Source organism: Python bivittatus, unplaced genomic scaffold, assembly GCF_059951505.1.
Source record: "Python bivittatus isolate LINGU-HERP-01145 unplaced genomic scaffold, Pbiv_v1 ctg000020_np1212, whole genome shotgun sequence".
Classification (NCBI taxonomy): domain Eukaryota; kingdom Metazoa; phylum Chordata; class Lepidosauria; order Squamata; family Pythonidae; genus Python; species Python bivittatus.
This window is the reverse complement of record NW_028277030.1, coordinates 26,164,092-26,179,913: the sequence shown is the minus strand read 5'-3', so window position 1 is coordinate 26,179,913 and position 15,822 is coordinate 26,164,092. Positions and strand designations below refer to the sequence as shown.

General features: G+C 37.1%; 1 protein-coding gene and 1 long non-coding RNA gene across 2 annotated transcripts in view; one reads left to right on the top strand and one right to left on the bottom strand.

Moving 5' to 3' along the window:
* The first annotated feature begins 3,318 nt into the window (after positions 1 to 3,318).
* On the top strand, positions 3,319 to 5,371 carry LOC148217014 (uncharacterized). Its single transcript, XR_015795283.1, has 2 exons — positions 3,319 to 3,518; positions 4,860 to 5,371. It is a non-coding gene; the product is annotated as an uncharacterized LOC148217014 (long non-coding RNA).
* A 906-nt stretch (positions 5,372 to 6,277) lies between these two features.
* LOC103065877 (rho-associated protein kinase 2-like) overlaps positions 6,278 to 15,822 on the bottom strand; it is a 40,541-nt gene continuing 30,996 nt past the window's right edge. Inside the window, exons 15-26 of the mRNA XM_088150089.1 lie at positions 14,948 to 15,093; positions 14,669 to 14,855; positions 13,828 to 13,921; positions 13,646 to 13,740; positions 13,312 to 13,491; positions 12,691 to 12,856; positions 12,225 to 12,401; positions 10,049 to 10,119; positions 9,156 to 9,244; positions 7,807 to 7,885; positions 7,078 to 7,339; positions 6,278 to 6,510 (exon numbers count right to left, since the gene is read on the bottom strand). Of these exons, the coding sequence (XP_088006215.1) occupies positions 6,278 to 6,510; positions 7,078 to 7,339; positions 7,807 to 7,885; positions 9,156 to 9,244; positions 10,049 to 10,119; positions 12,225 to 12,401; positions 12,691 to 12,856; positions 13,312 to 13,491; positions 13,646 to 13,740; positions 13,828 to 13,921; positions 14,669 to 14,855; positions 14,948 to 15,093 (1,779 nt within the window). The remainder of the gene's footprint in view (positions 6,511 to 7,077; positions 7,340 to 7,806; positions 7,886 to 9,155; positions 9,245 to 10,048; positions 10,120 to 12,224; positions 12,402 to 12,690; positions 12,857 to 13,311; positions 13,492 to 13,645; positions 13,741 to 13,827; positions 13,922 to 14,668; positions 14,856 to 14,947; positions 15,094 to 15,822) is intronic.

Here is a 15,822-nt window from a genome sequence, read left to right as displayed (position 1 = left end):
AATTTTCTCTGCTCATATAGAACAACTCACAGTTTTTCTTCCTGGAGTACAGCTCAGTTGGATAAACGTTATCTCTGTCCCTAGTCTCCACTGTGGCATCACTGGGTGGCATCTCAAATTACAGTCGTGTGAAAAAGAAAGTGCACCCTCTTTGCGTTCTATGGCTTTACGTATCAGGGCATAATAAAAATCATCTAGTCCTTAGCAGTTCTCAAAAATAGGTAAATACAACCTCAGACGAACAACAACACATGACATATTACACCATGTCATCATTTATTTTATAAAAAGAAAGCCAAAATGGAGAAGCCATGTGTGAAAAACTAAGTACACCCTTACTGCTTCCATAGGTATGAAGAGGCTAAGTAGCAGCCAGGTGCTGCTAATCAAATGCCCTTGATCAATTGATCATCAGCAAGTGTGACTACCTCTATAAAAGCCAAAGTTTTAGGAGTTTGCTGGTCTTGAGCATTGAGATGTGTGTTAACACAATGCCCAAGAGTAAAGACATCAGCAATGATCTTAGAGAAGCAATTGTTGCTGCCCATCAATCTGGGAAGGGTTATAAGGCCATTTCCAAACAATTTAAAGTCCATCATTCTACAGCGAGGAAGATAATTCACAAGTGGAAAACATTCAAGACAGTTGCCAACCTTCCCAGGAATGGATGTCCCAGCAAATTCACCCCAAGGTCAGACCACGCAATGCTCAGAGAAATTGCAAAAAATCCAAGAGCTACATCTCAGACTCTACCGGCCTCAATTAGCATGTGAAATGTTAAAGTTCATGACAGTACAATTAGAAAAAGACTGAACAAGTATGGTTTGTTTGGAAGGGTGGCCAGGAGAAAGCCTCCTTCTCTAAAAAGGACATGGCAGCACAGCTTGGGTTTGCAGAGTTGCATCTGAACAAATCACAAGACTTCTGGAACACTGTCCTTTGGACAGATGAGACCAAAGTGGAGGTGTTTGGCCAGAATGCACAGTGCCGCATTTGGTGAAAACCAAACACAGCATATCAGCACAAACACCTCATACCACCCGTCAAGCACGGTGGTGGAGGGGTGATGATTGGGGCTTGTTTTGCAGCCATAGGACCTGGGCACCTTGCAGTCATTGAGTTGACCGTGAACTCCTCTGTATACCAAAGTATTCTAGAGTCCAATGTGAGGCCATCTGTCCGACAGCTAAAGCTTGGCCGACATTGGGTCATGCAACAGGACAATGATCCCAAGCACACCAGCAAATCTACAACAGAATGGCTGAAAAAGAAAAGAATCAAGGTGTTGCAATGGCCCAATCAAAGTCCAGACCTCAACCCGATTGAAATGTTGTGGTGGGCCTCAAGAGAGCTGTGCATAAACAAATGCCTGCAAACCTCAATGAACTGAAGCAATGTTGTAAAGAGTGGGCCAAAATTCCTCCACAACAATGTGAGAGACTGATAAAGTCATACAGAAAATGATTACTTCAAGTTATTGCTGCTAAAGGTGGTTCTACAAGCTATTGAATCATAAGGCGTACTTAGTTTTTCACACATGGCTTCTCCATTTTGGCTTTCTTTTTGTAAAATAAATGATGACATGGTATACTATGTCATGTGTTGTTGTTCATCTGAGGTTGTATTTACCTACTTTTGAGAACTGCTAAGGACCAGATGATTTTTATTATGTCCTGATAAGTAAAACCATAGAACTCAAAGGCGAGTGTACTGTCTTTTTCACACGACTGTATATGGGGCATCAGAGAGAAGCAGAACAAAATGAACGCACACTTCTGTCTGCTCTAGAGCTGAATAAGACCGAAGAACCTCTCATGAGATTTTGATGGAGAGTTCACAAAGGAGAATTCAAGTGCATCTTGGTAAATCAGAAGAATTTATTCAAGGATCAAGGGCATCCATGATGACCTGACTCTGCAAACCTAGCAATGAAGTCTCCAAGAGATATCTCATCCTCTTCAAAACTAAAGCCTGCCCTTTCTGTCTTTTATAAGGAAATATGTGGCTTTTGTTTTTGCTTCTTCAGATGCTGATTAGTTAATCAAAACGATCTGATTATTAATCAAAAGATTTTAAAATTTTGCTAAACCATTAGAGCCGTACCGTCAAAATGGGTCAGCAGTCTTTGTAAGTTTCACTGCTGTAATTGTAAACCAAAATACATTTGGCTGTCAAAATGAAAGAACATCTCCATTACAGCAATATAAAAATATCTTTTTGTCCAAAGTTTGAGTAGGTTGCATTCCTGTTTATCATATTAATCTATGAAGGAACAAGCTAAACATCTAAGCCTATTTCCTTAATAAGAAACATATGTCTCCCCAAAACCCTTGATATTTAATTTGCAGTCGATATCATTTATAAAGATGTATGCATACCATGTATCAATTGTGTAACACTACATGCACATTATTCTATATTTGTGCATACATACACTTGCACACGCACTGCGGTGGCAGTTTGCTATCTCAGTTACCCGGAGAGCCAGATATAAGTTAGGTTTATCCTATGAGGGTGGGCCACGGGATACACTGTGGGCAGTGTGCCCTCTGATGCGAAGTGTTAGGTGCAACCACTTAAGTTGCTGTCAAATAAAAAAACTGAATGTGACAGAAGAGGAACACTATTAAATACAAACCAGTCATGTCAGTTGAATTGTTTTAATATTAATTTTAAGTTACACAGAAAGCACATTTATTGCTAGCATCGTGCAACCTGCTTTAATTTAACACTGAAATAAGTGATATACATAAACTGGGTCCTGCTCTCAGTAATATGGTACTCAACTCTAAAACAAATATTGTTCCATTAGCTGAATATAGCTGTATACCTCAGTTCTCAGGTAACATTGTGGCTTGCCCACCAACATTCCCATAACTTTACATGGCCATGTTAAATCTACATGTAAAACAAACATGTTCTGAAGTTACAGGCAATGTAAACTTCTCTGAAATTCTAGCAGCATTATATTTAAATACTATGAACATTCCAGTTCCTTTTTACAGCTAATAAATCTATCTACTCTCCCCAAAATTTGGTTATATTGGCATTATCCATCCAGCTTCTATCACCTGCTGGGTTTTAGTTCACTTCTTTACTATTTCCTCACTCTAACTGTCAGTTCTCTCTTTCAGCAGATCGTTATATGATACACACTTTTTGTTTCTGGAATTTTTCCAGAATTAGCCCTAGCTATCCTCTGATTTTTAAGCATCCTAGGTATTTAGTAAGTACATTTATTTTTAAAAGTCAAATGGCATGTTGACCAGAAATGGAATACTGGACTTTCCATGAAGTTTCTTTTCCTCTAATGGAGAAGAGGATCCACAGCTGAGTTCCCCGCCCACTCACTCTGCCAGCCACAGCTGAGCGGGAGGAAGAGGGCAATTTCCCAGCCAGTTTAGGGGACTAGCAAGCAAAATCAGAAGCCCCACATAGAGAAAAGCAGGGAAAAACATATACTGAATGAGGAAGGAGAGCCTGATACCGTCATCCATTGCAGGAAAAGGGCCTTCATGGTAAGTCTAATATTTCATTTTTCTAATATAACATAGCGGGGATTTACCAGAATTGATCCTCACTCAGTGGGAACTATATTTTTAATCTCTCAGAATTAAGATACATGACCTTTCTGATAAAGTAAGTTTTGGCAGAGTCCATATTTTTAAGCTTGTCTCAAAAAGGAAGAAATGGAGAGTTGTGCAGCTGCTTTGCCTGTGTTGCTCAGGGGAGCATTAATGGACTGGCCAACTGATGTTGCCACATATTGCCTAAGATGGTCTGGGGAGTCTAAGATGCCTAAAATGAGACTGAGCCTCAGAGGACTGGGAAATGCAGGCCAGGATCATCAGGTGACTGTCCTTGTGACCTTAGGAGACTAGAAAATACTTGTGACCTAAAGAGATTTACTGCTATGAAGCAAGAAATAATCTAACCAACATAGGTTCTCAGGTTGAGGCAGACCTTGACTACTCTGCAAACGTGAGTTTTCTCCAGACTAATAACTGTGTGAGGATAAAAGGAGGGCAAATACAGATCCCATGCTCTGTGAAAGACTAAATTAACTGTAAGGTGTATTGTTCATAGAAAACTTACAGTTTTTTCTCTAACCAACAGGGGGCTACTTCTGATGCACATCTGGTAGAAATTACAGGTTTTAGGAAAACCACCTTTCAGGTTAGGAATGTGAAAATCGCTGGATTCAAACAGCTGAGAAAGCAGGGATTTGGCACTAGATGAAAGCCCCGTGGAGTTTCAGCAGACTGAGAAGCTCAACGATCCCTTGACCTTGAGAAAACTAATGACAGGATTGACACTCACTCCTTCAATGTGTTAAGTCCTAGACTTTGGTTTGGTTCAGACTGAAGAAAGATTACCTGAGAGAAAAAAGCAGGGACCAAATCCTTTTCCTACTCCCTGGTAGAAGGCGTGCTACTTGACCATACTCAGTGTACATCTAGGCTCCAGACACTGCAGATGCTAGGACAGTCTGGGCAGAGGTTGCAACACAACCCAAAGACTGGAGGGAGTCTGCTGCTCAACTGCCAAGCGTATAGATTTAACACTCCAGTCTGGTTTAAGCTGAGCTCCCTGACTAAGGAGCTAAAGTTGGACCTGTGGAGAGGCATACCAGCTCAAAATACCACAGAGTGGGATATTCAAAGGGGCTCCCCAATCCTCAAATCAAAGGACTCTGCAGTGAAGCAAAACAATTGGCTTCCACAGAGATGCTTTCTGGAGATGCAGAAAGACTGTCCAGTGTTCTTGCTGGGGACACACTGGAACCAACTTAAGGTCTTAACGTGGAATGTTTACTATTTTACATGCAAACACACTGACCTGACTTTTTTTCCCCTCAGGATGAAGAAATACTGAATAATACCTTGAAAATCTTTTTGCGGGTGAAACCAGCTCTGTTTCAGTCAAATTGACTGTAAAATGGCATGATCCAGGAGAAGATATAGCATGGTCCAGGGGGAAATGGAACTTTCCAGACTTCTCTGGAACTTTCTGTTCCTGGATTGTTTTTACACACCTCTACTTCCTGTTTGAAACTTTAATGAGGACTAGTTGGAGAATACTGATCTTAGCATTAATAGTTTAAGAAAAACTAAAAGTTCGTGATCAAGAAAACAATTGTAGCACTTAAAGCCACTGTGCAATTTCAAAGGGATTTAAAAGTATAGCTTTCTCTGGATTAAACTAGAACATTTACTCCATTTTTTGTAAATGGTCTTTTCCTGATATCAAGAGGAATTATCTATGGTTCTGCAATAATAATTTATATGCAACAATTAAAAAAAAACATGGCAAAGCATGAAATGCACACAAAATGCTTTTCACGCCATTAAAACATAACCAAAACATATAATGTGATGATAAATTTTTAACAAATGAAAATGGTCCAATATTTCCTATCAGGCTCTACAGATCTACAGGGTTAGGGTTAGCCTTCATAAGACGGATGAAATGCCATTGGCAATTTATTCTTCACTATTACCCTGAAGTGAAAACCTGAGGAAGAACTGGTGGCCTATCCAACAGGAATAAACAAGCCAAAGCAAATTGTAAACTAGTTTGGCTGTAGGGCAGCTGCTGCGTGGTCTTAGAGAACATGCAGCTGTTTTCAATTGTTGCAGGCAGGTGCCATATTTGCACTCCCATGCTCCAAAGGCCTTTCAGATATTGCACATCGACTGTGCAGCCCTATTTACCTGTACACCGCAGGGTCCAATTAAGCAACCTGGTTTTTGCTAATAAAACTGATTCTTCTGCCAACCTTAGAAAAACTTTCCTAGCATAATCATTAACATGGCATTCCATTGCTATGGATACACTTTAACGTATGCCTTCTTGCCTACATCACAAAACTCCCTCCTCTGACTCAAAAGTAAAGGAAGGCATCATGCAGATAGCCCTGGATCCTATTTTAGTACAAATGCACAACCAGAATATATGTACTCCACATAATTTCTTGAGACATAAGCTTTACCTTCTAAATCGAATTATCTTACTGTAAAGGAAAGCTGTGTAAATCAATAGCTTTTCGTGCCCTCGGAGACCGGATAGGAGAAGCAAAGGATCCATGGTCCCTGAGATCCCAACCCAAAGCCATAAGAGACTATGTATCCTGGAATAGTGGCAGTAGAAGAATACTTTCACAGCGGGATACATCTCATCAAAGAAATACTTAGCATGACTACCTCAAGTGCCCAGGACAGTGTTCTAAAAAGTTATCACTGTACAATAGTCATCACAATTTTCTTTATGCAACTTTTTACCTTGGAGGAAAGCTGCCTTTTTCATTTGGTGGAAGCTGTTTCCTTGGCCGCCTGACAGACTGGCTTGGCTGGACCTTCGTGGAAGTTCCTGGTGAAGATCGTGCAAAAGGATCTGGTGCTGGAGGCTCTTTGGGAATTTTTTTCCCTAGGCGGCTCACCCATTTTTGCTGTTCCTCTGTAGAATTGGCTAACAGTAGTAGCTTCTTTGCAATTGAAATATCATAATTCACTGAAATATATTAAAAACAAGTAGTTTATCACAGAATCACATTAGTTCAATCCACTGTATTTGAAGAGAAACCAGATCTTCTTATTTTGAAAACAATATATGTGTTTCAATAAAAAAACAACTAACATATTAAACTATATATTAAACAGCATTTTTATCCAATCAAAACTAGCCAAGCTGAAAGAGACAGTAATTTAAGCTGATGCGTAACTTTCCAGCTGAAATTAGCAGGCAGAATTTTAGCAAGATTTTTCATAGCATTAGCTTTTGGAACAATTCAGCCAAGCATAATCAAGACAGGCCATCTAAATTCTATTACACACTCTAATGCCAATAGAGAGGGCATTCTGTCTAAAATCTCTCGTTTTATGGCCGAATGATGTGACCTAATTAGGGGATTTCCTTGGTTCTTCTGCGTCTCTGGTGTAGAATTCTGCAAAATTTGAAAACCTGCACATTCCTCCTCTGTGCCACTTTTGATTAATCTTAAGAAATCTTAATCTAACTATGGACTCTGAAGTTTTTCCATGGACTAACTTGCAATCACTTTATTTATTTTAAAGTTACCTTTGCAAGGTGCTATTATTTCTTCTTTTTTATCCATGTGGTCTTTATGGCATTTGATATGGCAACGGCGACATTCAAGAGCAGGAGGAGGTTTGAACATATTCCACAAAGGCTTCATGCAAGCTTCACAGTTGGTTGGAAAATGATAAAGGGTAGGTATAAACTCATGTCCCTTGTGGCAAATATAATTTGACTTTTCCCCTGACGACTCTGCAGGAAATTCTTGTTCTTTTTTACTTTCTCCTTCATTATCATATAGGATCTGGAATTTGGAAAAAAGTCAGTAATACTTGACAAAGAAAACATATTTCTAATGACAAAAGAACAATTATGAAAAGGTTTCAAATGCCTCTTAAAGATTCCTCCTCCCCACAGTAATTCTTAGCAAGATGATTTTTCCTATTATTAATATGGGAAAACATTGATCTTCACCCCCTAAATTAATGGAATGTATATGATTATAATTTTTATAAAGTGATTATAAAATAACTTATTTCGACTGAAGAAAAAATAACGTTCTCAATAAGAGATGTGAAGCCTCACGAAAACACCTGTAAAAATTCAGAGAGAGAATGTTTTCTCCACTTTTTTCCTTCCATGACTTTTGGAGAAAAAAATCTCTTATGAAACAACTGCCTCTCAATGTGTTTATTTCATGTTTGTCTAATAAACATGACATCTCATCTTTGTCTACATTATACTTGGTTAAAAGTTTTTGAACAGGTGTACCTGGAAAATCCTGGGAATATATTTCGAATCCGTTCTGTACACATCCGTTTTTGTGACAGGTCGAACGTGGAAGAGTTTGCTGTCGTAGCAGAAATGCAGATATATAACAAAAATGTAAGTTAACCATGAAACACTCAAACATGAAGTCTTAATCTAGCAACATTGCTGGAAGTTTTCCCATTTACTTCAGTAGAACTCATTTTGGATTTTAAATTAGAATTTCAACTGTGCTCTTAACGCAAATTTTATTTTTAAAGCCTTCTTAAGGTAGGGTTCCATCTACTTATAATATAGCTGTCTGTCAGTAGAATGGATTCCCCCCAATCCCCAAAACATCAAGGAAAACTCCTACTGTATAAGTGCAAATCTGATCATATGACTGCTGTAGCCTACACATTTTGAAATCAGTGACTATTTTAAAATGGCAAAGAAGTATTAGGACTCATACTATTTAGACCACTCATTTTAACAGCAGCAAATATTATACACTTGGCATATAAAATCAGAATGCCAAGGTTACTGCAAGTCTTAGTTAATGACCTAAGAACAGTTTCTTTAAGAAGGGCAATTATACAGTGTGGTTTATTTTCTCCATTACTGTTTGATTTCTCAGTTTAACCTTTAAATATAAGAAACATTATCTTAATATGTATGGAAAGCAGAACTTTTATATAAAGATCACTCTTTGTTTATATTTAAATATTCTCAAAAGTGCATAATATGGTACATATTGTGACCATAATAACATGCTTAAATTTCATGTTAATAAAGATCTCTATAGCTCAAACTTTATTATTTCTTGTGAATATATGGTAAAGGTTTTCTTACAGATTATAGGCTATCAAACCATGATAGTACCTAAATTTTTCAGAAAAGAAATACAGAAAAGAAAAGAAACTTTCTAATCTTTTATCAGGTTGATAATTTTGCTTCAACAAATTATTGCTTTTATTTCTAGTAAGTCAAGAGTTACAGATTAGTAGTATGACACTTGTTGACTATAACACATTTGCTGTATACTTTGGGGTCTTTTCAAATAATACATCCATTCTGGACTAATGCTCTAAATTTGATTAATGGGATGACTGTTTAAAATCATAAAACCATAAAAAACACTGTTGTGTTTTAACGACACGAATTTCAAATTTGCTGAAGCTGCTCTGCTTTTCTCAGTAGGGTGGTAGAATATAGAATACTTACAAATTCATCAAAAGCAACCTAATTTATACTAACTAACTGACCAAAAGATAGACAAATGTACTGAAAGATGGAATTTGTTTACAATGTTCTAGAATCACAAAAATATTGACCATATTCAGAATGAAACAAAAACATATCAAAATACTTACTCTATGTCCAGTACCATATATGGGTTGGATTGTTCCTTATCTTGTTCATTATGATAGAATAATATCTTCTTGCTGCTGACAACTATATACTATTAAACAATGAAAATGTAAGTATAAGTTGTGCTGCAAAATTGATTTTATTCGTACTGCCACATTTTGTATGATAACTTTTTTACAGAATAAAGGTATGCAAAATGTTATTTGAATAAAGCAGTTTAAAGACCAGGTATCTTCCTGCTGGATAGTCAAAACATGTGAGTATAGCTTCTCTTCCTACAAAACATACTTCATCTTAATCTGTAGCTTCAAACAAAACATCTCAGTCTCTAGTTACTTATTGACATATTTCTATGCCATTGCAATAAAAACTGTCAGCGGCTTCCATAGTAAGAATACAACGTGAAACATACCCAGTACAAAAGGTAAAAACGCAACTTGGAAATGAAAGAAAAAAATGGAAGGAGGATAAGCAATTCGATACTTGCAGAAGTTTTGGGCAAAAACTGGCATATTATCTTACCAAGGGTCTCCTGGCTGGAACAAACTAAAACTGAAGTCCAAAACATCTGGATGGGAGGCTGTTGTGCACCCTTTTCTGCTGCACACCTGAAAATTTACTAAGCTCCTACCCCTAACACTCCCCATGGAAAATTGACCCAAGGAAAAAAAAGCCAATGAACACTCTCTGCGACTGCGTATGCTTATCTCGTTGAGCTTCCGATGCGATTAGTGAAACAGTCTTTTGACTATAATATGAAGCCAGGCCCATAATTTCCAAAAAGCAGCACAACAGCAAAAACAATGAATTGCTTCTTTTGTTTCTGAAAAGTACCTAGTGCTATTAGTCGCTGCACATCATGTCAAAGTAATGTCTTAACAATTGTATTATTTACCTTTTTTACCCAACCAAATTTCTTTGTGTTGTTTGTAGCAGGCAATGATAGCCATCCCTCGAGTCGTGACTCTGAAAAGTGTTAAATAAACATTTTAAAACAATACTATATGGATATTCCATTGTTTTTATGCTATGTCACATTAAGAAAAATGGCATTTTATCAAGAATTGTATTAACCTATAATCCTACAAGCAATGACTAAAGCAGCTGGAATTTACAAGCAAAACAAAGAAAGTTCTTCTTATAGCGTTATGTTATATCACATAATTATGTCACACTCTTATTAGTAAATATATTATGTCCAAGAGCAGAAATACGCAAAGCATCATTATTGCTGCCCTCCACTCATTTTTGCAAAAACATAACAAAGTACAGATTTTGTGCTGGAAGATATCCTGTGAGGTTCTCAGTGCACCATCTGGCTGACCTTTAGCTCAAGAGTTAGAATTGGGCCACCTGATTATTAGTTGACTACAGAAAATTAAAAAACTTTCCTCTTTGACTCCCCCTGTGAAATGAGGTTTAAGGATTGTGAGAAGCATCATATTTAAAATACATGTAGTGTGTTTCCTTCCAAAACCAGTAACACCAATTTTTCTGTTAAAATTATTATTTAGGATGGAGCTCATTAAAGTCAAATAAGCACATCTGTCTTCATTTAAGGAACTGCTGCTTTTATAGATGCTTCTCATGCAGCATTGGAAATAAAGTTGGAATTTAAAATTTATTGAATGTTATCTGGAGAGATTTTAATATGGTCAAGGTTGAGGGGCTGGAGGACAAAAACTACACTGATGAGGATTTGGGTAAACATGTACTTAGGTGCAATTCATTTCCTAACACATCCAGTACATGATTAAATATTTATACCTTTTTAAAATTGTCTTCAAGCCCTAAAAGTCCCTTAAACTGGAGATGCAAGCTGTATTTTTTTCATCTGCCTTCTGTGTGGTTTAACATACTTGTTCACTGGCTTAGCAACAGATTATTATTTTGCAATCAAATATTCACAGTTATGATTTATTATCCTTCACTATTACATTCCAAAATATCTTGCAAACAAAATGTGGAACTCCACCTAGATGCCTGTGCAAGTGCAGCCACTGAGCAATTAATCTAGTACTGAACGTTTGTTGATTATTTAGCACTCATCGGTGCTGACAGCAGCCAATAACTGAAACAGCTTCAAACATTTTAGAGCTATCTGTAGATTTTATTGCCTACATTTTCTTCTCATACCACAGAAGCAAATGAACTCTGTAACACAGTTTTTTTTGCAATCTATAAATATTTGATGGTTCATTACAGAATTTTCAGAATCCTGGAAAAGCTTGCCATGATTGGCAGGCTAGCATAAATACATCTATTAATTTTCTCTCTAATAAAGTGACCTTCCTTCTAATTTATGCAAAGGGAACTAGGAAGGGCTCTTCTCTATCTTACCACAGAAACAAAATGACATGGTAAGAAGATATACTCCAGTCTATGGAAAGTTGCCACAAAAATGTTTATGTGAGAATGCATAATTAGGAGATTAAATTCATTACAACAGCATGCTTAAATATACAGGGGCTGATCTCCGAGGAGAGATACAGCAGTTCTAGTTAGGGATTTTTTGTTGTTGTTCAATATCTGAACAGCCCTTGCCCCAGAACTTAATCTGAAAAGACTTCCATCATATCACTCTTAGGGTAAGTTTAAATTTACTCATCATTTGACTTTCAAATGACTATATTTAAAGGGTTTTCCTAATAATCAAAGTCTCAATTTAGACTTAGGATGTTCGGAGGGAGTGAAATACTGAAGAACGTGAGAGAGTTTGAAAAACACAAAGCTACAATTAGATGTACTTATTTAATCTGCACCTCTAATTGTAATTTCCCCTCACTAAATGATCAGATCCTGCTGTTTCAGTGGATCAGTTAAAGCTTGCAGTCCTAATTTTTTTTTCAGCAAGTCATGTGCGTGGAGGATCTGCAGATAAAGGGAAAACATGCATCTGGCATGCACCTACATCAATGCAACATCCACAGTATCTAAGATTTAATTAGTTGCCTCTCCTCATGCGGGACATTCCTCCTTGAGTACCTACTGCCTTCAGTGTTAGTAATGAAAAATAGGATAATTCCTTCAAGCAACAGTGTTTCATCACTACACGTTTTCTGGAGTGTCACCTGGATTGTCAGGTTCCGAAGGGACTTGTGCAGAAGACAATGGTTCTTCCTCAGAGTCAGAATCAGAACTGAGAAACATACAAGAGCTGGAAGGCTTAGTGGCAATACTGACAGAGGTAGAAGAGCGTTGGTAGGTAAAAGACATAGACTCTGAAGTGTGGGACTGAGTGATACGAACTGAGCACCCAACAGAAAGAGGGGGGAAATGCAGAAAGAATTAATGAAAAACAGCTTTTTTAAAAAAATCACAACTGCTTATTTTGCAATAGAATAACACAACAAATCTGAATGTGTACAAGAACTATAATCTATTTCTGATATATTCAAAGACAGCTTGCTGCTAAAGGGTTAAAATGCTAGCGACAAAAGGATGAAGAGATGACATTCCCAACTGTAACTTCCCAAAGTAGAAGGTCATCAATTGAAACGACTATCTCTCTCCCAAAAAAGGAAGGATGAATCTTACCAGGGAAACCATCATCCGTTTCTACTTCACTAGGGCCACAAATGCTGCTGTTGTCTAAGCCAATATGTATTGATTGGAGCTGGGAGCGAAGCTGTTCTATATCACTATCTTTGCTGTCTAGAGCCATTTGTAGTTCAATTCGTATCTGGCTCTCTCCTGCTATTTGCTATAAAAGAAGATTGATGAAGCACAATCAAAATTAATCTTTAATGCATTATAAAATCTTGCTTACAGAGATTGTTCTAGTAGCAATCTCTTAATTCAAACCACTAAAAGCTATGTCCCAAGGGAACTGAAGAAAATAAAGACAATTAAATAGCTTCTGTTTTAGTACAGTTGGATGGTATAGTGAAAGTAGAAGACTAGAAAGAAGTGAGACAGTGCCCCCGCAGATGTGTTAACGCTAACATTCTCATCACCCCCTGCTTCATGGCCACTGGTGTCTTGCCACTGGAGGGACACTAGATTTGGGGAAGTTCTCTAATGATTTTCAAGACTACAAGATAAATTAAGCTAAAGAATTTCAATTTCAACTAAGCTTGTGAATATCTGAAACGTTCATGTAGACACAATCTCTTTTTCAACAACTATGCAGTAAATTCTATCATGTAAAATACTTACAGCTTGCATTTCATTGATCTCTTTCTGATATTTAATCATCATCTGAGTTAATTTTTCCCGTTCAGTTTTCAACTCCATATGCAGTTTCCTGTTCTCCTTTTCTTTTCTTCTGACATCTGGGTCAGCTCCTCGTTGGACTGGATTCTTACGATTCATAACTTCCACTAACTTATTCACAGCCTGGGAGAAGGGAGTGTAAGAGAGGAATAAGTTGCTATAAACGTGAAGCTTCTCTACCTGACTAAAAGGGAATACATTTCCTTCTCCCCTTCCTTATGTATATTGTGGTGATAACTGCAGTCGCTTTCTCATCACCTTCTCATTTATACGTTACCTGTGTTTTCATTGTTCTTTCATAAGCCAGCTGTTTCTCATACTGAGTCTTTAGCAATTCTGTGTCATTTTCCTCTTCATTCAGATGGGCAAGCCCTATCAATAAATAAGAAAATAACTAGTACTTGTGAAGTTAAACTTAACATGAAATCAATCATTTTTTATTTTTGAAATAATACTCACTTTCTTGAACTTCTTGAACTTTGTTATTCAGCTCTTCTTTTTCATTTGCAAGGTTTGCCACATCACTAGTTAACGTTCTATTTGCTTCTTCCAACTAAGATACAGAAATTATAAGAAGCATATGTCAGGCATAGAATAGAAATAAGCCAACCAAGTGTTTAAGTAGGAGCTGAGATTGCAACAGAGGATGGGGAGGAGATAGACCCTTCCAGTAAAGGAATTCATGACAGCTATGTGGGAAGTAGACAAAAATAGAAGCTTAAAAACAGGATTGTAAGGAAAATGTACCAATGGGACTGAAATATTAGAGAAACAGAAGTAGGGCTCAGAGGGAAGACTACGTGACAGGGTGGAATAAACTTTACACAGGCTGAGTTTAGGAAGCAAAGTCACTTACATCAGATATCAGCACATGTATGCTAGAAAAAATGTTAAACTAAAATCCCTCTAAACTACTTAAAAATATACTGTTCTCTCAAAACATTATTATACACTCTGATGATCAGGTAATACAAACACTAAAATCTATAAAAGGTCCTACTGCAAACTCTTAGGCAAAGAAATTAAAGTTATGGTATGTAACATTTCTAATGTCACAATGTATATAGCCAAATTCAGGGCCAAAACCTCAGCATTTGCAGCATAACATTATACTTGGTGTATTTATTGGATAGTGACCAAATAGGTTTAGTTCTTGGAGATTTTAAGTACTGTTGCTAACTGCATTTTTCATGCAATTGTTAAAAAAAAAAAAAACACTATACAGGAATGTTTCATGTTCAAGGGACAAAATTATGCTGATCGACAAGCCTACGATTCGACTCTGATGTGAATCACTTACAGATCCTATGGTGGCATCTTTTTCAGCAAGCTCCTGTTTGTGCCTTGCCATCATTTCTTTGATCTCCAATTCTTTCACGATCTTCTCTTTTTCTAAGTCGGAACATTGTTCCTCGGCAATAGAGCGAGCCAGCTGCTCAGAGTCTGCCTTTGTTAATGTTATCTCCAGCTGTGCCGCCAAGGAGTCTCTGCAACGCAACAATAAATTAGTATCATGGCTGAAGATGCTATATAAGAGTTCTGTTACTGGCCACTACTATTCAAGCTACCATCTTCTCACCTCTCTTCTTGTAACTCTTGTATCTTTTGCTGTATTTCTTTGCAAAGTTTGGTCTTTTCTTCACATTCTTCTTTAAGTTCCCGAACTTGTGTTTTATACAGCGTCTGAAATGTTTTGAGAGAGAGAGAGAGAGAGAGAGAGAGAGAGAGAGAGAGATATTATAGCATTGATGCAACCACATGAATGGAAAAGAGTTGTGTAAGAAAAATTGCCCTGCTTTAGTTTAAAATAAAGAATCTTCATAAACTTTTAGTCAGGATTACAATATATTTTAAAACAAGATTTTGTCAACATTATCCACAATGACCAAATAGCTATCAGTTGTCAACATTATAAAGAGTCAAAGCTATGAAATACTCTACCCAACTAAATTAATAAATCTATATTAGGAATATGACAGCCAGTATGATGTAGTGATTAAAGTGCCAGATGAAGAGTGGGAAGAGCTGTGGTCTTGTCCTTCCTTAGCCCTTCAAATGAAGAGCCTTCATTCTTCAGCTTATTGATTTGGGCTGGTAATACGATGTTAATAATAGGATTGTTACATCTTTCATGTAATCATATTATAACCAGTCGCAACACTTAGCTGATTTTGTCTGATTTTCAGAAGTTAATCAGGGTTGGACCTGACTAGTACCTGCAGAGAAGGTTAGACAAAAAAAGGCAATGTTGTATTATTGCCAAAGAAACAAACTGGATATGAAGTGAATCTTGTGACTTGAGGGAGGCTGTGATCCATTTGGACACCACAATAAGCCCATGCTCTTAGTGGTGCTTTATGCACTTATATAAAACAGTATGAAATATACTACTAGGTCACATTTTTAGAAAAGTTTAATGCACAGTGATAAATAAATCAACTTGCTAAAATATAG